The sequence below is a fragment of the Phalacrocorax aristotelis genome, chromosome 10, assembly GCF_949628215.1.
Source record: "Phalacrocorax aristotelis chromosome 10, bGulAri2.1, whole genome shotgun sequence".
Taxonomy (NCBI): domain Eukaryota; kingdom Metazoa; phylum Chordata; class Aves; order Suliformes; family Phalacrocoracidae; genus Phalacrocorax; species Phalacrocorax aristotelis.
This window is the reverse complement of record NC_134285.1, coordinates 1,980,183-2,003,994: the sequence shown is the minus strand read 5'-3', so window position 1 is coordinate 2,003,994 and position 23,812 is coordinate 1,980,183. Positions and strand designations below refer to the sequence as shown.

The following is a 23,812-nucleotide window of genomic DNA, read 5'->3' as shown; positions in this document are numbered from 1 at the left end:
AAAAAAAGGTTGGATCGGTCTGTTCCTAATGCGAGCCTTGCTGCTCGCAGCCCTTTGATTGCAGCAGAATTAAAAGATGGAAATTCACTGGAGGCAAAGGAATTAATTAAAAGGAGAATAAAGGAGCATCAGTCTGTTGGAGTCCTGGCATCAATTCTGAGACTAGTTTTGAAGTGGCAACAGTTTTACTCGTTCTTTAAAGTTGTTCTTCTACATCCTGCACGGTGACTCAGGGAACTAACACGCAGTATGTGCAGCGCCTGACGCTAACAGCCATCCAGGGATGAGGTGTCCTTCCACCTTCTTCTGCTTCAAGGATCTTCCTCCAGACCCAGGAGGAAAGGAGATTTCTGCAGAGATCAGGTTTCTTCAGGACCTCACCCCGTCCTACACGGAACTGCTCCTGACTGCTTTCTTCTGATCCACTGAGACCTTCACAGCACGGTGGAGGCACCATCCTTCACCGGCTGCCAGCTGTCATTCGGGGCTTGGAAACTGCCTGCGGATCGTTTCGTAACTCGGCAAGAAATAACTGCAGAGATTTTGCTGCAGGTGGGGAGGTGGGCAACCACCTTCAGTCGAATCACGGCTTCAACTGGGATTGTCTTCAAATACAGCTGTGCACACACATACGGACCGCGGTTCTCCAAAGCTTTCTTCCGGTTCCTGAGCCTTCAGTTTTCTTGTCTTCAGGAGACATTTGCTTCAGCCAAGAACTGAAACTGTCCCCGTCCCACAACTGCAGGAGCTACGGCTCCAAAAAAACAACCAAGTCTCTTGAGATGCATAACAAAATCAGGAGAGTTCCCAACCCTCCCCTCCACCCAGACTGTGCTTTAAAAATTTATGTTCAGCTGCCGTGTGAAGAGCAGGATCTGCCACTGAGCGCATCCCAGCTGAGCTCGGGAGGGCTTCACCACCACGTTTCTTTTCAAAGGGCACTGGTTACCCCTCCTCTTCATCCACGAACTTGGCTCCAAGAGCTGTGTACATCACACATGCAACCTGTTGTGTAATTCACCCGCCTGTCAGGTCACGTAGCCAGAAACCCACTAACAACGAGGTGTATGTTCACACTGGCAGGCAACTGGCCGAGCCGAGACTCAAACGCTGACATGAGGCTCCCACAGCTGGACACAGCTGGAGTCAGGTAGTCACCAAACCTGTCCGGTTCTTAAGCCTGCATTTGCCTTTATTTTAATGAATGCTTGCCTAGATAAAAAAAATTTTAGAAGAGGTGATTAATGCTAAAAAGACATCGCTCGTTCAAGGTTCCTGTTCAGTAATTCAGGTTTTACGAAGCTTTTACACGACAGAGACCTCACTGTGATCCCTGCTAAGTCCCATGAATACAGCAAGCCCTCACATGCTTCCCAATACACTTTAAAGAAGAAGAATATTAATTTTTAATAGACATAAGATCAGAACTGAACACAGCCATCCCTTGTTATGTGCCTAGTAACAAGATGGGATCAAACCGAGCGCGCTCTCGGGGAGGACACGGTGGCTGGGTTACACCGGCACCGCGTGTCCTTCCCATGCGTGCAGTGGGTAATTGCCTGGCACACCACGCTCACAACCCGTGCCGGGCTAATTGCAGCGACCTGCCGGGACCCGCACGGGCTGTACCGGGCTCAGCAGCCCCATCTCCTCCCCGAGGCCGATGGGCTCTGCCGCCGCCTCCGCTCCCCCGTGGGATGCGGCTGAAGCACCAGAGATGAGCTCCGATGCCCAGCACAGGGCAATGCCCACCCTGCCATAGTGCCTCAGGGTCTAGGGCAGGCGTGGGTGATCACGGCAACAGTTGTGCCCAGTGGCCTCCTAAAATGGCCCCGACAGGCTGTAGACAGGGACCAGGGGACACCCTTTATCACAGCCTGGAAGGAAGCAAGGGACGTGGCACGGGCACGTGGAGAGCCCCGATCACGAAGCCAGGGGACACGAGCAACCTGGAGCTATCTGCCAGGGCTGACACCAGGATAGCACCCTCCCAAAACCATAACCCACCACCCCACCTAAGACAAGATCTGCGCTTCAAACCCAGGTGGATGCAGAGCGCTGCCATCCTCTTAGCAATCCTCCCTCTCCACACAAAGTAAATGACAAAGCATGACTTCAGCTGCAAGAGGCAGCCAGATGCAGGTCAGACCCTGGGAAAACCTGGTGGCGAGGGCAGGATGGTGCCCTGGCTGCTCAGCACCACAGGCTGCTGTGGCAGGTTTGGTCCCACTCCTGCACAGGGCCCCTTCCCTGGACCGGGGCGCTGGGATGCTCCCACCACCGCAGTCAGACCTTGACCTCCAACGCGTGCACGGATCCGGCAGCAGCACGAGCCCTCCCTGCCGGGCAGGATCAGGCCCTTGGGACGCCTTTCTCCCTTCTCATTCCAGCAGCAGCCCAGCCCCTGCCCCGATGGCTCCTTTGTGAAGGAGAGGCACCAGCAGCAGCTCCGCACCGCCCGGGTGGCAGCAGAGCGGATGCAGGTTGTCACGCTTGGGTCTCTGACACCACGGGGGGACGTTCAGCTCCCTCCCTCCCCCCAAAATGGGCTTTTCATAGAGACAAACGATCCCTTCCTTCAACAAAACCTAAATTCTCAGCCGAAAGTACTTGGCAGCAGCCCCTTGAAATTTTTCTCATGGCTTGTGTGGCTTAGGAACATGACTTTCTGCAATATAAAAGCAGCCGGAGGAAGCGGCCGATGCTCTTGTTAAAGAATAATCCCCCCCTCAGCCCGGCTACGCGCCCTGCTGGGCTGTCGCTCACAGGGATGGAGCCGGCAGGTCCCGGCCAGCCAGGTCCGAGGGGCTGGGAAAAGCTCTGCCCGGCCACCAGTAACCCGCCCAGCCCCGGAGCATCGCTGCCACGATGGGGCTGCGTCGGCCGGGGACTGGAGGGGCGGCCAGCGGCCCCCTCCTGCTCCGCAACATCTATTGACAAGCGGCAGTGATGAGGGATCGCGCTGACGAGCGCCTGATCAATGGCACTTATCGAGCCCCCTCCACACCCCAGGTAATTGGAGGATTTCTTTGGCTTCCACTCTCATTGACATTTCCACCCCGGCAGGGTGTCCGTGGGGGCACGTTGTCACTTGGAATTACAGGGGAACTGAGCAGCACAGGCGCGCTCGGGAACAACGGCACGGCACGTGGTGCGAGGCATCCAGCGGCAAGAGGCGGGGGAAACCTTCGAGGCACGATCAGCACCCACAAACAGCCTCGAGGAAGTAAAAATAATAGTAAAATAACCTAACATAGGACTGCAGAGGTGGCAGAGGCATTTCAGGGTCCTGCCCCATCAGTGCGGAGAGGCAGAGCAGTGCAGGAGGCAGCTCGGGCACCCACGGGCAGCTCTGCCTTCAGCTGGAGCAGGGAGGCAGGACTCCCCTCCCAGGTCCCCACCTCGCTGCGCTGTGGTTTGCTTTGGGGACTCGATTTCACCTGCAGCAAGAAGAGAGTCTGCCTGCCCTCACGGAGGAGCCCTCCTGCCCTCGGCCAGGTGCTGCCCCACAGCCCAGGCCTCCCCAGGGCTGGGGTTTGGGATGCCGCGGGTGCCGGAGCAGCTGGGAAGTTGGGGAGTGCAGGAGGGTTCTGCCAGCCCCCGCCGAGCAGCACCACGCAGCGCCGGGCAGGAGGCAGAAGCATGATGTGGCCTCCGGGGATGGGATCTGTCACTTTTCTTGTCCCTCCCCATCAATCACCTACAAGTCCTTTTTCTTTTTTTTTTTTTTTTTGCACAACACAGTGTCCGCCGAAAGCAGCTGCTACTTCACCAGTGGAACTAGCCCAAAGGGTGCAAGCAGGGGCAGGCGAGGAGATGGCCCATTCTTCATTACAACTGCAAAAACACCCCCCGTGCACCCCCACGAGCCCATGGGTAGGTGTGCACACAGCCACGGCCACGCACACACGCACCGTTTAGGGGCTAAGTAATAAATCAATAGCAAAGTGGTCAGCCTTACCCTCAGCAAGGGCGCTTAACAAGGTCACATCCTTATTCTCTCCAGACTAATGAGTGGAGATTACTAATAAGACCTCAGTGACAAGTGACTATATTAATGTAATTCTCTCCTGCTTGTAATCAATTTTGTGTGTTAAAATGCACAGCGATCTTGGCCGCCCGGGATCGCCGTGCCGCTCCCAGCGCTGCAGAGCTGCTGCCTGAGCTGGGAGAGAGGAGTTTTATTCCCCTTGTGTCCGTGCCTGGCCGTGGGGTTTCCTCAGCAGAGCACACTCGGCCATGCAAAATCACTGCCAGGAGAAGCCCAACAGCACATCCCGCTCCCAAAGGGCTGCTGTTCCCCTCGGCCCCCTAAAACATCTCTGTGCCGGTGCTTTAATAGCCCGAACGGGGAAAGTTTTCTGCAACTGTTTGAGAAGTTAATTTCAGCCATTTCACCCCGTATTTCAGCCTCAAACGGTGCTGGCCCCAGCACTCTGCATGCTCCGTGTCAGGGTGGTTCATGTCACCAGCAGCCCCAAATAGAGCAGCATGTGCTGGAACAAGGATGCTCCGTTTGGTCTTTGGCTCTAGAGCACCTCAGCCGTGCAAAGCCTGGATCTCTGCAGGCAGAGTAATCCCTGCTGTCTGCAAATATTATTGGCACACAGGGTCAGGCATTTACAGCCCCACGCATGGGGACCACTTGCAGGTTCAAATTTAGTTAGCCGGGCACGCTGCCTCTGTGCCCCGGTTACAGCCCCAGTGACTGCAATATTCCCTATTTGCATTTCAAACGACTCTCCAGATCAAGGGTGACTCACTTAAGAGATGCATGAATAATTTTGAAGACGTTGACTTCTGTGATCTGCAGGCTGCCTTTGCACTGAGCGAGGAGGAGGTGAAACCCAGTGAGATACTGTGAATTTTCCACCCAGGACCATTACCACAAAAACGTGAGCGTGTAAGACCTGAGCAGCCACGAGCACAGCGCGCCCTCAGCGCCGACACGTCAGGACCTCAGACCCTGCCAACGGGAAAGCCCCCGATGGCACAGCCCAGACGAGACTCCCCCAGCCCAGGACACACGATGCCCATTGTAACGGTGGGCTCATGGTGCCCGGGAGTTTAGGCAGAGCCCCAGTAACTAACAGGGCGCTGCAGGACCAGACTTGCACTTCTCTGGACTCTCAGCAGGTCTGTGAAAAGCTGCAGTGGATTTTTTGGTGTGCAACTGCCACGTGTCTGTCCTTTACTATGGAGCAGAGCTGGCTTACCCCACTCAGGGGGACTAACTGGGACAAGCCCAGAGTAAGACAGTCTGCTGGAGAGATCCAAGTCGGATCCCGCAAACCCTGACTCATGAGAGCAATGCGTGGCATCCCCCGGAGCCCCGCAAGCTGCTGGGGAGCGAGGACCGTGCATCACACCACCTATTCCCACATCCAGTCCGTACATCCTCTTGCAAGGAAAGACTCATCCTACGCCACCGCCGCGGCAGTTCCCCGGGCTGGACCAGACCTGGGCAGGCTGCCTCCACCCTCCGTTCCCAGCCGCGGGCCAGGCTTTCAACCAAGTGCTTTTCAAAGACCCACAGAAAGGCATCCAGAACATCCCTCTGCTCCTCGCTTTCATAAATTTCTAAACAAATACACCAGAAAAATGTGGTGGCAGGCTCAGAGGGAGATCCGAGAGCTCCACCGACTCCTCTGTCATCCACCCCCAGGTAGATGAGCTGATGATTTTCTCAGCCCGCTGGCGCGGGGCGAGGAGGGCACGGCTGGCAGACGCCTGGCACAGCTCTGCGCCGCAGGCAGGGCCAGCTGGGAGCGCTGGGGGACCCAGAGCATCTCGGTCTCCCCCACAGCACATGGCTTGGTCCTCGCTGGAGGGCTGAAACGTAGCGCGAGAGCAAGGGCAGGAATTAAATGGAGCCGTCCGAGGTGCTCCGCGGAGGAGCGCAGGGGTGGGGGGGGAGAACAGACCACCCCGATGGGCTCCGCGCTGGCAGCCGGGCGATGCCCGAGCCCCTTCGGCCATCGCAAGAGCTGGGGTGCGGGGAAGGAGGCGCCGGGCTCAGGTCTCACCCAGCTCCTGGAGCCCCCTCGGCGCTTGCTCTGGGTCCTGCAGGACACCGGAGCATCCCTCTGACGCCGGCCGGCTCCCTAAGCAGGCGGATTTCCAAAGCCCTTTGAAAAGCCATTTAGAGCTAAGTCCTGGTATTAAACCTGGCCTTTCATTAGTCAGGTTTTCAATCTCTGCCCGAGCCCGTTTCAGCAAAAAGTTTTTTAAAAGGTCAGGAAGAAGCTTTTAAGCATATTTGCCAATTAACTATTGTAACCCCCCTCCTCGACTCGATGCGAGCTGCCCACTTCCGTCTCAGGGGATGGTAATTACTGTTTTATAAATAAGCTTTGAACTCTCCTAAGTAATAGTCTCTCCTTGCGTAAAAGCACCCTCTAAATCCACTGGCCTTTTCCACCTTCTGTCACTGCCTGCCTCTAAAAATAATCTAGGAAAAAAAAAAAACATAATACTTTTAAGAAGAAACTGCAAAACTCTCGCTTACTCTGTGATGACTATTTCTCCAGCCCCTCAATAATTCAACTCACAGAAACCCTGCAGCTTTCACTGCCGTTTGTGAACTTTTCATGATATTTAACATCTTTTCAGAAGTTCTCTGGAGTTAAAGGTAAGTGATAAAAAAACCTGTCCATGTTTTGTATGTTTAAATTTCTAGCCCCCGAGGCTAGAAAAGAGTAACCAAGGGAGCACAAGGAAAAGGGCATTAATGAAGAAGTATTTTCCAAAGGTATTGGTTCACATAATATTCATTTTTTTTAAAAAACCAGCCCCACGATTTCTAGGTGCCCAGTTTTATATATTTATTTAAGCAGTCTGGGATAGCAACACTGGCAGACTTGAAATCCTTTAGAAACTCAGGTTACTCCTGCACACCCCACTGCACAGCCTGTATATAAACCCCGCATTTATTTAAAAGAGACAGCAACAGAGAAAGCATTCCTCAGTCGGGAAGGCCACGACTCGTTCCACTCTGCAAGACACAGCTTTTATCTGAAAAATCACAGCCAACACTAACACGCAGCTTTAATCACTTTAGCCTGACACTATCTACGTAACGACACATGGAATAACCCGGCTTAATTTTGTCTCGCAGCTGAGCCGGGCTAAAATTCAGACTCACAAACCTGCTTGTATCAGCAAGAAACACTTCACCGGCTTCGGTGGGCTTTGGGTTGGGAACCAAATGCAGGAGCTGCCACATGAAAGCGAGGGAATAACGTCAGTGTGAAAGTGGGGGGCAGGAGGGCCCAGTCATGCTCCTTGCCCCATCGCCGACTCGGAGCCGGTGGGAAAGACCCCCCCCAAAGAAGGCAGGCACAGCCCCTCTCACGCGCCCTCCATAATATCTGCCTACGATCCCTTTAAACGGTTTCAAATGTTAATTCCTCATCATGGCAGTAAAAGCTATTTTTAATCCCACGTGAAAGCAGTTTGCAGAAGACCAAACTTTGCACGTCTTACAGATTGCTTCCGAAGGACCGGCAGTGCTGTGCGTTAGGGAGCCGTAAAATGGGGGGCACGCCATCGCGGGGAGACCCCTCTGGCTGGCACGGACGCACACAGCGCTTAAGCCCTGTCCTAAACGTAGAGCTGGGACTAAAACTGCGTAAAAGCAAACTCAAAATAACGTGCACGAAATAAAGGCTTTAAAATATCATCTTCACAGTTATAAAAGTACAGCTTTTTCTCAGGTTTCCTGCATTTTCTTCACATTTTAGGATTTCTTTTCCAAACACGGGGGTGAGGGTAGGGGAAGCTGATACAGAAAGGCCCTATTTTTGTAAGGAAATTTTTTTAAAAAAGAAAGAAGAGATCGTGAAGTAATAAACCCAAGAAGCATGCTGCAAGACTGGGTTTCTGCAAATGCACCAAGACAAACAAGGGCCACTCTCAGCCCCGGAACGCTGAAACACGAGTCCATCAGAACAGATTAGCCAGTGTCAATGAATAAAGATAATGTCCCGGAGCAGCTCTCAGTGCATCGCCATCTGACTCCTCGCAAGATCCTTTTGTCTGTTCCCACCTATGTATTTCTTAAATGTGCCTGTGAAAAGCTCTCCCTGGAAGGGGATACAAGCTCTTTGCCAAAACACCGCCTGGCGACTCCAGAGGAGCTGAAACGTCGGGGTTTATTCAACAGCTTGTGCTATAGAGTGTCTTGATCTGTCTGTACAATCACAACACACACAAAAACCCCTCAAGGCATCTACTTAGCTCTACTTTTCAACTGCCAATAACACTCACAGCAAAAGTCAAAAGAGCAGCACTGGAGCCGCGTCCTTCCCCTGCCGCTCAAAGGCTTCGGGGTTGCAAGGTTCGGAGATAACAAAGTCTGGCTCAAGAAATCCTGGATGCCTTTCAAGAACATTATTAACGCCCATGAATGGGCTTGAAGGAGAGGAAAATAATAATAAAAAAAAAAAAAAAACCCCAAACCCCTATAGAAAATAAAAAACCAAGCCCACCACATCGCACGTAGAAGCTCTCTGCAACCACCCATCTGCCCTGGGCACACACGCATGCTCCCAAGCTGGGACACCCCCGGCACCAGTCAATGCACGCACAGAAGCGCAGCGTGAGCATGACCAACCACATGAAAAGTTCCTCGCCTGCAAATGCGAAAATGCCAATAAAAAGCTAAATTCAGCCTCCAAGAGAGGCAGAGCTCTGGGACGGCTCCGCAGCACCGGAGGATGCTCGGCGGCGATGCCCGCTTGCCGTGTGCCGCCGCGGCCGGCTGCGGAGCTCCAGCCTGGCCACTCACCAGGAGCCTTGGCCAACAGTGACTAGCCGTCCCATAGTACTTTTTTACTACTTCTGGCCCAAACTAAGAAAACCAGGAATTCTTCACAATTCCTATGAAATCCAGTGTGCGCTATCATCCGGGGTGCAGTTTCACTGAGCACAACCCCAACGGCTGCTCTCTTGTGGTGTGCTGCGCTCAGAGAGGCGAGGGGTCGCTGGGAGCCTTGGCCCAGCCCCGTCCCTGTGTAACTCTTTCTTTAGCTATTGGAAAAAAAGCAGGAAAAAGAGTGCCTGGGATCATAGATCATACGAGGAGACACAAGACAGAGCAAAAACTGTCGTACTGAGCTGATGTCGCTGCAAAGTGTTGGTGGATGGAGATGAGGAAACTGTTCTTTGGATAAGCTACATCAGGCTGAACTCCCCAAAACTCCCTTTTATGCGAGCCAGCATCTGCCGAGCCCCTTCCCTGCACCACCTTCGTGCCCCAAAGCCGCCATCGCCCACCGCTTCTCCTGCCCCGCACCCCACAGCGCCAGAACCGCCGAGGCTCTGCCGCATTACGGAGGCAGACGGAGCGGTCTGAACCCCGGGCAGCCACGTGGAAAACAAGCCCGGCTCTGGCAACGGAAAAAGGGAGCGATCCCATGCAGAGATGTCAGCTACGCCCCCCAAAACGTCGCCAGCAGAGCAGCGCCTGCCGGAGAGCCCGCCAGAGCGCCCATCCCCGCTTGCACAGGCATCGGACGAAATGCAAACACCCCGAGCGCCACCTGTGACCCCGACTCCGCTCCCCCTCGCACCGAGAAGGCCCTGGGCTGAAGGCGGGCGCTGCTCTGCAGACCCCGCAGGGGTTCCGCCCGTTACACCCCGTAGCAGCCCGGCCCACGAGCGCGGCTCTCAGGTCACACAAGCAAGGGCAGGGTTTGGTCCCGTGCCATCACGCTGCGCACTGCTTCACGTTTTTGCTATGAAGTTCTAAATGTCACCGGCGAACACCTCAGGTACAACGAAGTTCTTGCGTTTGCCTTCGCCCACGCTCCCACAGAGCAGAGACAGACAGACAGACGGCAAGGTTCCCGGGTTCCCCAACAGGACACTCGCGCTCCCCAAGCGCTGCGTGAGCGGAGGAGCAGACGCGCCGACACCACTTCTTTTTTATTTAGGTTTACTTTAAAGCAGTACTGAGTGCCAAAAAAATTAAAACAGTGTTTTGCTTTAGGATAAAACGTCACGTCATGCTTGGATTATCCATTAGGTAATTTATGTCGCAGTCTAGAAAAGGTGTTTAAACTTCTCGTAATTAGCTAAACCTACAGTAACTCAAGGAATTTCATATGAGACGCTTGCTGCTTCTGCAGGACATTTTCTTTTCACTAGTCAAAAGAACGGCACCAGAAAAGAACTTTGGGCTATTTCAGATTTAAATAAAATAAAACAAAACACTCTGGGCTAAGACCAAATGGTTTCAGTCAGTGACTTACGTTATAACGTAAACTCCTCGGCACCCACAAGCAGATACTCGTGCCACTGCAGTGAAATCCCCACGGGACTGAACTACCCAAAAAGAACCAAATAATTCTGTGGCGATATTTCCAGGGAAATTTTTTTTTTTTCCTCTCTCTTTTCACGTTTACTTAAGACAAGCAACGACCTACAGGTGCCTTCGGGCCAAATATCTTGGCATGAGAAGCAGTTGGTGTAATTTTGGTTTCCTAGCAAGTTCAAATATTTTAAAAATGTTTACACCACTTTGAGATATTCATTGGAGAAACCTGAACTTCTCTCCAACTTCTATTTTCCTCCACTCAAACACACCCGGCTTTAAACATTTAGCTCTGTCTGGCTTTCCCGGGCAAAAAAAACCCTCAGTATAGCAAGGTCTTGTAAGAAGACAAAACAAGAGAGGCAAAGAGAAGAGGAAACTAAGGAAAAGAGTCGCGCGTGTGATTGAAAACACACTTGCTCTATGCAGAGTTAAAGCAAAACATCTACTGATTTTTTTTTCCCCTCACTAGAAAGGATGCAACTTCTTCCCAGCACAGCGCACGCTTCCCTGCGACGCATCTGGCCACGCCAAAAACCTTCCCTGCTCCATTTCTCCAAATTTACCATAACCATATGCAGAATCATCTGAAAACATCTCGCTGGTATCAGGCCAGGCTCCCTGCAAGCACTTACAGCACTAAAAACTCACTACACAGCAATCTAAACCCAAGATTTATTTATTCTTCTCTCGCTGTGGTCCATCCTGCAAACCTCTCACCGGACTACGGCGAGGGATATGAAAGCGTTCGATCTTCCACGCTTTAATTATGTGCTCGCAGTCATTAAACTCCCATTCTGCCAAGCAAGATCTATCTTGTAATCCTCACCCGAAAAGATTAGTTATCATCGTTATTGTTTCTAGAGCAGCGCAGACACAAATGGCAGCGAGAAATGAGCTAATAAATCACAGCAATATTAATATAGTCATAAAAATGAGTGTGCTACTTACTGCGTTTGAAGGTGTGTTAAGTCAATAACTTTACAGTCCAGATGTGGTCTTACAGAGCTGAAACTCTGTGGGTAAAATTACCACTAAAATTACACTTCCCATTAAACACGCCGATTTTCGCGGGTTATTATTTCGGCGAGGATTGCTAAGCTGCAACCTCCCCCAAAACATCGCGAACCATTAAGCGCACGTCAGAAATACGGTATTCCCACAGGGCTCGGGGAGAATAGGATGGACAGGCAGAAAGGACAGGGAGAGCTACTCCTTTTATTATTTTCAGATGTTTCCCTGCGAACACCGCAGCGCTTTTATAAATCTACACGTTTGGACTCTCTTCAAAATAACGGACCAGATTCTTCCACCGCCTTCAAGGGACTTTGCGCTCTGACTCCGTTTGGCCCGGCCACGCCGGAGTTGGCTGGGAGACGGGACTTTAATAGACACCACATGCACAGTAGCTGCTCTTCCGAACACTTTATCGCCTGAAGAGTTCAATTCCATTGAAACCCTCAAAACCAAACAACTCCCTTGAATCAATACGGCTCTGCCCTTTGACACAAACCTACCGAGGAATTCAAGCGATACCGTTTTACCCTTCCCCATCCCTCGCTGGGTCATCGTTTTAACGCACAGCCAGGATCAAGCCCGGTCCTGCGCGCCGAGATCCTCCCTCCCTTTAGTTTTATAAGCCACTCGAATTAAAAAAAAAAACACAATTCCCTAAAGAAACGCGGTGGGGAAACGGTGGGAGAGCTGAGAATAAATCGTTAAATCGCAAAGCTTGGATCATTAAAAAACAAAAATAAAGCAAATTGCTGCTGCCGGGGGTTCCGGGGACACCTGTCCTCGGCTGGTTGGGCTGTGGGATGGGGCACACGGGGACACGGGGGGGACACGGGGGGATTCAGGGGGGACCGGCTCTTACACTCCCACCGCTCCCGGCTTCGGCAGCAGCCCCCAGCCCCCCGACTCCAGGCAAGGCGGAGGGTCGGAGCTGCCGCTCCCTGCCGAGCCCGCTCCTTTCTCCATCCCCCCCGGGACCTGCATCCTTCACCCCCCGGGGCCTGCACCCTTTTGCCACCCCACGGAACCTGCACCCCTTCGCCCCCTCCCCGTGCATCCCCTCCCCGCCATCCCACCCCCTCGGACCCCCTTTATCTCCAGGGACCAGCCTGTTGCAAAGCAACCCCGTGAGGGCACGGGAGGCAATTAAACACCGCTGGGAGCTTCATTAGCCGCTGCCGGGACCCCCGCCCGCCCCCCCCGCCCTTACCTGTACCAGCGCAGCCCCTTCTCGTAGCACCTGTCGAAGAAGTGGGGTTCGGCACCCACAGCCCGCACCCCGGGGTGCGCCCGCAGGAACTCCAGCAGCGCCCGCGTCCCGCCCTTCTTCACGCCCACGATGATGGCTTGCGGGAAGCGCCGGCTGCCGCCCCCCGCCGCCCCCGGCCCCGCGCCCCGCACCGGCCCCGCACCGGCGGGCGGCGGCAGCAGCAGGGCGGGCGGCAGCGGCTCGCAGGGCCCCGGCAGGCAATAAAAGAAGTAGGTGAAGAAGAGGATCATGGTGAGGAGCAACGAGGCGCGGCGGCCCCCGACGGGTCCCAGCAGCCGCCCGCTACATCCCATCGGGGGCCGCTCCCGGCCCCGCCGGGCACCGCATCCCGCACCGCCGCCCTGCCCGCCCCCCCCCCACCCCTCCCTCCCCACCCACCCGCGCTCCGCTCCACGCACACCCGGCCCGGCCCGGCCCGGCCCGGCCCTCCCTTCGCGCACCGCCCCCCACGCCCACCCACCCGCGGGGCGGAGGAGGGAGGGCGGGCGGCACACGCGTGGCGGGGGGGGGGGGGGGGGGGGGGGGGGGCGGCAACGCCCCGGGGTGGGGGCGCGGCACACGCGTGGGGCACCGCCGGGGTATCCGCGGGGGGCCCGTGGGCAGCCCCTGCGTGGGTGCCAGCCCGGCCCGGGGCAGCCCCGCTGCTCCCACCCACCCCGAGCAGCCGCGGCGGAGCGAAACCCTCCCGGCCCCGGTGCACCGGGAGGATGCGTTTTCCCACGTTTTCCCATCCGATTTTTCTTTCTTTTTATATCTAGATCTCTAATTTCTGGGGCTGCATTGGGTGTTTTTGGCCACTCGCATCACCCCGAGGGCCGCGCAGGGGAAGGCTGCAGCTCGGCAGCGGGTGCGGGATCCCAGGCTGGAGCTAAAACGCCATCGCCGCGGTGGTAGCCCGGCAGCACGCAATTAGCGAGCGGGATCTGGAGAGGCAGCGCTAATTAGGCTGCGCTAGCTCCCGTCTATTTATTGTTTGGGATGGGAAGGACGGCCCTGGGTTTCCACGCAGGTCCCTGCACCTTCCGAAATAAGCCAAAAAGCAGTAGTTTAGGTGGTGGGATTTAAAATGCATGCGTGTGACGGGTGGTGGGGTGGGATGAGGTGGTTTTCCTCCTGCTGCTGGGGAAACCCCAGTCCCTGGGGCTCAAAGCAGCATGTATTTTGGGTGCTACATAAATCCGGCCGGGTGCTGCAGTGTCGGTGACACACTATGTGTGGGCAGCATCCCCAGGTGCCTCTGGCCAGGATGGGGCCTTGCGTGCAGCATCAGCACCATCCCGGCTTGTTCCTGCCCTCCTGGCAGCACGTGCCATCCCCAAATGCAAAAGAGCCGAGACCCAGCCCTAGGGTGCCCGACCCTGGGGGTTTCCTTGGGGCCGTCACCCCTGGGACCCACCGAAATTCTCCCAGGGCCCGCCCTGCCCCATGCCTCGAACCACCAAGGCTGATTTCCAGTCTTGTGCTAAAGCCTCCCTTTTTTGTATCTGAAATTGGCGGTGTCTTAATTAACTTATTAATATAATTAGCTCTTTTTATAATTAGATCCCCCAAGTCTTCCAATAGATAGAGGAAGGCGAGGAGACCTGGGGGTGTGCGTGTGTGTGTACAGAGCTGTGCAAACACAGCTGCATCGGAGGCAGCGATGCTCCTGCGTGGCTGCGTGGTGCCACAGCTGCACTGTCATGCATGACATGACATGCATGACGGCATGGCTGCATGACATCAGGGCTGCAGGGTGGCACAGCTGCAGGGTGCTATGGCTGCATGGCAGCAGGATGGCACAGCTGCATGACAGCAGGGCTGCAGGGTAGCATGGATGCAAGGTGGCAGGGCTGCAAAGTGGCATGGCTGCATGACAGCAGGGCTGCAAGGTGGCACAGCTGCAGGGTGCTATGGCTGCATGGCAGCAGGATGGCACAGCTGCAGGGCGGCAGGGCTGCAGGATGGCACGGCTTCAAGGTGGCAGGGCTGCAGGATGGCATGGCTGCATGACAGCAGGGCTGCAAGGCAGCACGGCTGCATGAGAGCAGGGCTGCAGTGCGGCAGGGCTGCATGAGAGCAGGGCTGCATGAGAGCAGGGCTGCATGAGAGCAGGGCTGCAGAGCTGCAGGGCGGCAGGGCTGCAGGGCTGCATGAGAGCAGGGCGGCAGGGCGGCAGGGCTGCAGGGTGGCAGGGCTGCATGAGAGCAGGGCTGCATGAGAGCAGGGCTGCAGGGCGGCAGGGCTGCAGGGCGGCAGGGCTGCATGAGAGCAGGGCTGCAGGGTGGCAGGGCTGCAGGGCGGCAGGGCTGCATGAGAGCAGGGCTGCAGGGCGGCATGAGAGCAGGGCTGCATGAGAGCAGGGTGGCAGGGCTGCAGGGCGGCAGGGCTGCAGGGTTGAAGGGCTGCATGAGAGCAGGGCAGCAGGGCTGCATGAGAGCAGGGCGGCAGGGCTGCAGGGCTGCATGAGAGCAGGGCTGCATGAGAGCAGGGCTGCAGAGCTGCAGGGCTGCATGAGAGCAGGGCTGCATGAGAGCAGGGCTGCATGAGAGCAGGGTGGCAGGGCTGCAGGGTGGCAGGGCGGCATGAGAGCAGGGCTGCAGGGCTGCATGAGAGCAGGGCCGCATGAGAGCAGGGCTGCAGGGCTGCAGCAGGACGGGGCTTTGTGCCCTCTCGTGGCTGGTGCTCGCAGGAGGCTGCGCCGGGGCTGCCCGGCCCATCCTGCACGGTAGCTTTTCAACGAGAGGAAATAACTGCACGAGTGTGACTGGAGATCCCTTCCAACTCGCAACGCGAAGGTTCCCCGGGGAAAAACGAGGAGGAAAGATTACAATGAGGAAGTGAATCTGTTATCGGGAGCAGTTTGATAAATAAAAAAGCATCCAAAATCTGCCGTGCGGCACTTGCCAGCTCTTGTTGGGTTTTACGTAAGTGATTAGAAATAGGAACTGTTTCACTCCGGGCGAGAGCGGGTGGGAATCGCTCCAGCTCCCTGTTTGGGTTGGGGGGAGGGTGTTGTTGTTGGAAAATGCCAATTTGTCAAAATGGAAATCTTTGGCAAGAACATATCCATTTTGACAAACTTCTGTCAAAACACAGCCCGGGAGGCTTGGGAAAGGCAGGCAGGGGAGAGAGCACAGCCCCCTCCTCATCCTCGGTGCAGGGGGATCCCTCGGGGTCACGGGGCTGGGGCTGCCTGCGGCAAGCTAGTCGGCACTGCCAGCTCCCCCCGTGCACCGTGGGTGCTGCCGTGTCTCGGCGATGGCGCTGCTTGGGCACGGTCGGAGGAGAAGCACCTTTTCCTTTCTCGCCTTCAAAATTGGGGAAAAAGGCTTAAAACGTGAGCTCGGGGCTCACTGCTGGGGCCAGGTGCATTGTGGTGAGGAGGGGAAACACCAAGCACCAGCGGGCAACCCCGCAGGAAGGTCCCCAGGAACATCTCCCTGCCTTGCTGGCAGCTCAGGTGATTAAGGACAACAAGCACTCAGGTGCAATTTTTTAATCAAAATTAGGAGTTTTGTTTGGAAAAAAAAAAAAAAGGAGTTCTGGAATAAGCAGCTGTGATGTCTCGGTGCCCTGGCAGGCAGCGGCCACCCTCACATCTCTGCAGCTGCCCCAGAAGGGCTGTGCGGGACATGGGATGTGAACCCAGGCCAGCAGGGCCGGCGCCCGGTGCCTCTCTGCTCCCCTGGCCACATCATCTGCCGCACGTTCCCCCTCCGTTAGCACGTCTTTGTCCACCGCTCTCATCACACAACCTACCAGAGAGCGCAGCTTTCCGAGAGTTTGATGATCCTGCTGAAAAGCCTCCCGCTGCAGCCGCTCGCCGGGCTGCCGCCAGCGCTGGTGTCCGTCGGGGGACGGGGCTGCCTTCCCCGGGCAGGAGCAATGCCGCTGCGATGGGCACCGATGCCTTTGCACCAAGGAGCAGAAGGCGGGTGGGCGGCAAGCAGCAGAGCCAGTGCAGCCAGCACGCCGGCCGTGCTTGCCGACCCTTCACAGTGCATGGCTGGGAACAGTGTTGGGAGGATTTATCCTCGCCCCTGGGGAGGGCAGGCACAGACAACACCATACCACGTACCCCAGCACCTCAGCTTGCTCCCAGGGCTGGTGCACACCACGGTCCCTGCCCTGGGCCGCTGCATAAGCCCTGGCATCAGGGCTCTGTACCCCCGGGTGGCATCCACGGCCCCAGTGGGCTGGGGTCAGCGGCCCCACGGGCACCGCTGCGGCACGGCTGGTCCCCGGGGCCGCTCACAGCACGCAGGAGCCACTGGGCTGCTCTGGCAGAGGCGGATGAAAGTGTTTGGGGCTGTCACCGGTGTTATGGATGGGCTGCGAGCGCTGGGGGGAGCGGCACGCAGACACTGCGGATGTGGAGGGAGCCTCCGCGCTTCCGACCCCTGATTGATGAGATGCAAGTGCCAGCCGTTTCACTTACTATATCACCGTTACCTCAGCCCTCCAGCCGGGACGAGAGTGCTTTGAACCTCAGAGACAATTGTCTCCACTGAAGAATGAGAAGGGTCATTTTTTTCCCCTGGGGTCCCAGCAGGAGCGAGGGGGTCCCCAGGAAGCCCCATGACCTGGCTGATGGCTTGGCAGCTCCCCAGGGACTGGGGGCTACAGCAGCCCGGGGGCAGCCGGGGCACGGCAGCTGTGCGGAGGAAAATGCCAAAGGAGCTTTTGATTGCTGCCAAGGGGAAGAGGTGAGACACATCCAAGCTAGCCAGGAGCTTCCAGATAGGTTGGATATTAGGAGAAATTTCTTTCCTGACAGAGTGGTCAGGCCCTGGCACAGGCTGCCCAGAGAGGTGGGGGAGTCACCGTCCCTGGGGGGGTTCAAAAACCATGCAGACATGGCACCTGGGGATATGGTTTAGGAGGCCTGGGTGTGTTGGGTTGGAGGTTGGACTTGATGATCCTAGAGGTCTTTTCCAGCCTTAATGATTCTATTCTATGATTCCCATGGCAGTGATGCTCAGCGCTGATGGGTGAGCAGCAAAAGGGGAAAATAAAGCAGCAGAGAGGCCAGAACCTGGCCAGCACCGGCACTGCCGGGCTCGCCGGAGGCACCAGGGAGCCATGACCAGTATGCTTGTCCCACACAGGATGCTCAGCAGCGGTGGTGCTCCGTCCACGCCAGATTTGCAGTTTGCTTCAGGGCCGCCTTTCATCGGCGACAGGCCAGCCCGGCTGGCTGCGGGGGTCCCCGTGCTGCCGGGGGCTGCCTGCCGCTGTGGTCCCCAGGGCTGAGATGGCTGCGGGCTGCCTCCTGCCCTAGCCTGCTTGGCTGGGTCGGCAGTGGTGAGAGTTCTCCCTCCAAACCGCACGGGCGCTGCTGCTGCGGCATCGAGGGGGCGAGCGTGGATGCCCGTGTAGCACGGGGGCACGCGAGGAAGCGTCGCTCCAGGGGGTGCAGCCCTGTGCCGTAGCGCTGGCTGCTGCGCCTGGCCCCCCACATCCCCTCAGGACAGGGAGCAGCTTCCCAGCTGGGCTACAAATGCCCAAATGCCCCCCAGCTGCACCAGGGGCAGCGAGGTCAGGGGCTGGATCCTGCCTTGGCAGATCTTGTGGCAGAGCATCGGTTGGAAATGCCTGGTGACCGTCTCAAAGGGCCGTGTGTCTGCGGAGCAACTAGAGCCCGACACCAGACGTGGTTGTGCACATGTGTATGGTTTGAATTGGGTTTTTTTTGGGGGGGAGGGCTCCCTCCAGCCAGGTGCGTTGCCCTCCTCTCTCCGAATGCAGGGCTGTACCTGCCAGCCTCCCTTGGGGTGGCTCAGCGCTGGAGGGAGGAGGCACCGGGACAGAGCAGGCACCCAGGGCAGCCATCCCCAAAATTCCCCGTGCCCCATCCCGGGATCACCTGGAGCAGAGGGGTTAGCCAGCCCCCTGGCGGGCTAAATCCTGGTCCCAAAGCGGGTGAAGTTCACACCTCATCCGGAACAGCCAAGTGACAAGCCCCACCAAGGGCCAAACAGAGCAATATCAGCACAGCACCATGTGAGCTCAATGCTCCCCTTGTCCATCCCCCCCCACCCCCCAAAACCAGCGGGTCCAAGCAGGATGGGACCCTGGATAACCAGCCAGGGCATCCCAACTGGTGACCCCAGCACCACGACCCAGCCTCCCCTCCAGAGACCTCCCCTCTGCCCGCCGCAGCAGGCAGGCAGGAGCCGCAGCGTGGGTGCTCTGGGATTTCCCAAAGTTTGTTATTACAAAGAAAGAAAGAAAAGGGCTCAAGGGATCAGTGGGAATGAAAAATGCTTTAGAAACATGGGAGATCATTTAACAGGTCACCTCCACAGCGGAGTTTGCCAAGCTGATAAAGGCAAGCAAACTTATTAAGGCGCGCACAGCTTGATTTGAAACGGCTGCTCCCAAACAGCCAATTACTCCGAGCCGTTCCAATCCAATTAGGAAGGCTGTTTCCCTGATTACGGCAGTGTGTTTTACAAATACAGCACAACTCCTTGGGTTCAAAGAGCAATCCATAAAAGGGAGCTCAGGAAGGGGCGAGCCAGCGCCCGCAGCCAAGGGAGGCAAACCCCATTCCTGTCCCTGGGGATGCAGGTGTCCCTGTCCCTAGGGATGTGGGTACCACAGGGGATGGTGATGGGGTGCCTCGGCCTCAGGCATGGTGGCACTCACTGGAAGAGCAGCCCTGCGGCTGTCCCTAAACCAGCACAGCCCCAGCAGCCAAGACGACAGGATCTCCGAGCTGTGGTCCCCACCAGGAGCTGGGACCCTGGGGTCATCTGGTTAGGGGATGCCACCAGGGTCCCTGTCAGTGCGACCTCTCCATAGTCCCCTCCAGGGTCTCAGCAAAGGCCACCCCTTGTCACCCAGCTCTGTGACATTAGCAAGCCTTTCCCCAGAGACCGGGCAAGATCTGAGGTTTACCCACTGGGTATTGAAAAAAAGAAAAACAAACTGTCCTCAACATAAAGTTACAGGGTGATTTGCCCCAATCTTGCCAGTTGGGAGAGGCAGTTTTACAGAGGGAGGAACCCACGTGGGACCATCAGGGCTTTGCCCAAGCTCAAAAGGGCCAGCTGAGCTGGGATGGATATAAGCACGAAGGAGGAGGAACAATCATGTCTCCCTGTAATTGGGATCACGGGCGCTGCGGTGCAGCAAAGAGAGCCAACCCCCTCCGGACTCAGAGGGTTCCCATCACCTGGGACACAGGAGAGACCAAGAAACGCATCACCATGCTCACACAGAAGATGAAAAACTAACCCACAGGCACCATCCTCAATCCAAGAGGCTGAGCCGGGCTTGGGGGGCGGGGGGCAGGAAGGGCCAGGGCTGGGGCTGAGCGGCGGCTCCAGCGCCTTCGCGGCCATCCAAACCCTCACCGCAACCGCTCCAACGGGTTCGCTTCAAAATCCTGGCGCGCGGCCACCTCTGGGGTGTAGCGCAGCCCCTGTTATTAAAATGTGTGACAGCAGCTCAAGATGGAAAGTGAAGTTGTACATTCTCCATCTGAAACTCCGGGAGGAATTTCAAGCAGGGGAATGCAATTTCCAGCCTGGAGGAGAGCCAGCAGCACCAGGGCGAGATTTTTCTTAATATGGTTTTGCAAAACTTGAACACAGAAAATTACCCGTAGCTATAGCAATACCAGCGAGCTGGAGACAGCCCCTGGGGAGGAGGCGAAGCATTTGCACAACAAAAACACCCACCATTTCCAACCAGCCTGCTGTCCCCTGCCACCGCTGGGACGTTCGGCCACCTTGGCTCCCCGCTTCAGCTCGGCGTCCGCTGGGATTTGGGGGCTGAGCCACGCGGACGCTGCGTGGCCCAGGGCAAAGCCACCCTCCTGTCCATCTTGGGATGGGAGCAGCATCCCGGGAGCGTGGGTTTCAGCAGCGGAAGAGATGCCCCCAGCACCAGGCACTGGCTGCAGTCTTGCAAAACTCCCCACGGGACAGCAGGACGCGGCTGCGCTGCACGACGCACCTTCCCGCAGCGGTGCAGGCGGCCAAACAGCGACACAGCGTTTCACAGAAGGCAAAAGCTGGTGCTGGCAGCACCAAAGGGAGAATGTGGCTTGTCCCAGACCCTCAGCGCTTGCAGGTCTCCGCTCCCTCCATCAGCCCGGGAGGGACGCAGGTTCAAAAGCTCCACCTTATTCTCCTAACGGTGTTTTGGGGCACTGGTGCGGTCCCAGCTGTGACCCCCAGCCACCTCGCTGCCCTTTGCCACTACACCAGCCCGGGCAGCACTGCCTGCTCACGGCAGCACAGACGTGGCTGGCTCCCCGCCAACTGGAGTTACAAAAGGAGCCTTCCCCCTATTTCTGCTTTTGATTTAAATAATCCCAATAAGGGGATAAAGCGGCCAAAACCCACTGATTTTTTTTAAAGCTTCAATTTAAAAAATAATATACATGAAATGTGCGATTTTTATTAGAGTAGGCAGAGCTGCAGAGTATCAGACACAGCTCTTTGCTAACCAAACCTCTGTCCCCGGGACACCAGCTATTAACTGTGCCATCCGGAGTGCTCAGACATCCTCCGCACAGCGTCCCAGCTCTGCCTTGGCCCTGCTTTCCTCCTCATTTCCCACGCAAACACAAACTGGGGGCTGGCTGCAATTATTTCTTTATTGGTGCCCTCCTGGGTGAGGATGCAAGAGTGACAACAGCTTCACATCATCCTGGGAGTGAATAATTACAGGGACAGGGAGGAGGCACAAAAACAAAGGTGCTTTTTTTTGTGTTTAATTTGACCCGGTGTCTGGTCACACAGGTCTGTGGACACAGAGAGATATCCTGTTTAGATGTACAGGGTGACAAGACCATTTCCCACTGAGAAAGTCCCCTCCTGAAGAAGCCAGGCGATGCCACAGAGCTGGACAACGAAACATCACTGTTTGCAGGTGGGCGATGGCTGCAGCTGAAGAGGACAGCGTGGGGCCTGCAGTGGGACTTTCAGTGTGGTGCCTCGTGCCCTGACGGGGGATTTGCAGCCCAGAAAGCCTGGGGACGAGGTGGGTTCAGTGCTGGGGAGGTGGCAAAGTCCCTGGGGGTTTACTGGAGCCATGACCCAAGGGCGAGCCAGAGGCACCTCTGCCTTTCTTGGGCAGGGAGAGAACAAGGTCTCTGCTCCTCGTTATCAGCCTCTCCGACACCCCTCGCAACCGCTGCAGTTATTTCTGCCTCTCTGCTACATCAGTCTGCACAAAGAGCACTTTGCTGACCAGCCAAGGGTATCTTGACTACTGCTTACCTGCTCTTTACAAGCTTACTGACTCAATGGAACCATAATTATATGTTCGTTGCCAATCTCATTTAGAGTTAATTACATGCCAAATAGACATATCTCTCACGTGCTTGGAAGCATCCCAATGAAGGCTCTGAGCAGTCTGTCAATATGTATGTGAAGACAGGTATTCGTTCTGCTGGGTGTTTCACCACCCAGTGCTTATTTGCAGGTCTAAATCAATAGTATCATCCCATTCGGCATGGGGGAAGATGTGGCATTAGTTCAGCTCTGAGGGAGGAGGCGAACACAGGGGAACCTCTCCTGGCCACCGTGGGTGAGAGCTGACCCACAGTGCCGGCACCAAGGTCACCCCAAACCCATTAGCTCTGGCAGCAGCATGGCTAGGATGGGGCCAGTCTGGCAATAAAACAGCACACCACACTCAAGTTCCTCACTTTTTTAAAATGCATCTGCAACAGGCTAGCAATAGGATCGCTGCGTGGTTTAATCCCACTTTTTTAAGCCTAAAAATGGAACTGACTCCATTTGGCTCATGCCCCCGTTGCATTTCCCCCACTGCTGCTGGGCTGGGGGCTGCCAGCTCCGCTAAAAGCACTGGGACAACACTGGTGTAGGACTGGGGAGCCTGAAAGATGCACTGGCACCCTGAGAAATGATGGTGGCAAGAGAGGGGTGCCATCCCCGAGCCCGCTCTCACTGGCATCACGGTGCTAAACCCACCGGAGGGCTGGAGCCTGGCCGAGCTCTCCCACACTCTGGGCAGGCAGGACCGGCTCTGTGCCATAAAAGACCAGCACAGCTTGTCACCTTGGAGGGCAGAGCTGGGGTATTACATCCTAAACACTCACAAAAGCAGCCAGTAAGCGGGCAGAGCTGTTCCAAATCAAGCAGCGAGCGGGCGCAGCTGCGGCGCATCCTCACCCATTGCTTGCTGCGCGCTGGCTTCCCCCGAGTCGCAGCCAGCGAGCTCCGCACCGCCGTGCCCAGTCCCTGCAGGAACCAGCTTTTTTTCCAAGCAAATCGGTTTACAAGTTTCCTCTTTTGCTGAAAAAAAAAAAAAAATTTTAAAAACACAAAACCATTTCGGGGTAGGGGGGTGTTTTGCTTGTTTGCCTTTAAAAAATAATGTCACCGGGTGCAGATGGCTGCGTTTATGAGTCTATGAAGCTCTGGCATGCCCACTGCTAATTCCATGCACAGGTTGGGGGTAGCTTTCATTTGGCTCTGGTTCAGCCAAATATTCAGTGGCCAAAGGGAGAGGAAGGTGTGGGATCAAGAATCGGAACATCTGGAGCAGAGCTGAGCAATAACAAAACACAAAGCAAAGTTTTAAAGCAAATGCCTCAAATGGAGGTGGAAAAGCAGAGTTCAAAGGGCTCCCTGCTGCCAGCAAGGAGGGAGGCAGGCTCCCAAGTGTCCTTCTGTCATGCATTTGGTTGGGTTTTGGAAACAGGAAAAAAAAAAAAATGTGGTGTCAAAGAGGGAGGCAGAACCACTAGATTAAACCCTGCCCAGCTGTGCCGCCAGCAAAACCTGCTCCTCCCCTGCAGGCAACACAGGCTCCAGAGCTTAATGCGATAAAATCTGAATTTCAGAAGTTTTTCAGTAGCAGCAGGGGGATCAGAATGCGTCTTTGGGTCAGAATCCTGGGTTTCAGACCCCACAAGACAAGGATGTTCCCGTTCCCCCAGCCAGCCCGGAGCTCTCCCTGCATCCCACGGTTGATGCTGGGCAGCCCTTGGCACGGGGCAGCGGCTGCAGGTGTCCCCAGCATCATACAGGGTCCATTTCCCAAGCGGCCCCACCAACAGTATTTAAGTCATAAATAGGGGTAATGCATTTTCTTTGTCTACTCCAGTCTTAGTTCTGCAAAACCCCTATGACAGCAAAATATTGCACCATTAAGAACAGCTAATGAATGGATAATGAATCCGGTAATGAACATAACGAGCTAATACTCTCATTCCCCCAAATAGTGGCATGCACAATGCACACTCA

At 56.0% G+C, this 23,812-nt stretch overlaps 1 protein-coding gene across 1 annotated transcript in view; it reads right to left on the bottom strand.

The window, feature by feature from the left end:
- Positions 1-12,976, bottom strand: part of HS3ST6 (heparan sulfate-glucosamine 3-sulfotransferase 6) — a 40,793-nt gene extending 27,817 nt beyond the window's left edge. Inside the window, exon 1 of the mRNA XM_075104660.1 lies at positions 12,540-12,976. Within this exon, the coding sequence (XP_074960761.1) occupies positions 12,540-12,892 (353 nt within the window). The 5' untranslated portion in view covers positions 12,893-12,976. The remainder of the gene's footprint in view (positions 1-12,539) is intronic.
- Between the last annotated feature and the right edge of the window lie 10,836 nt (positions 12,977-23,812).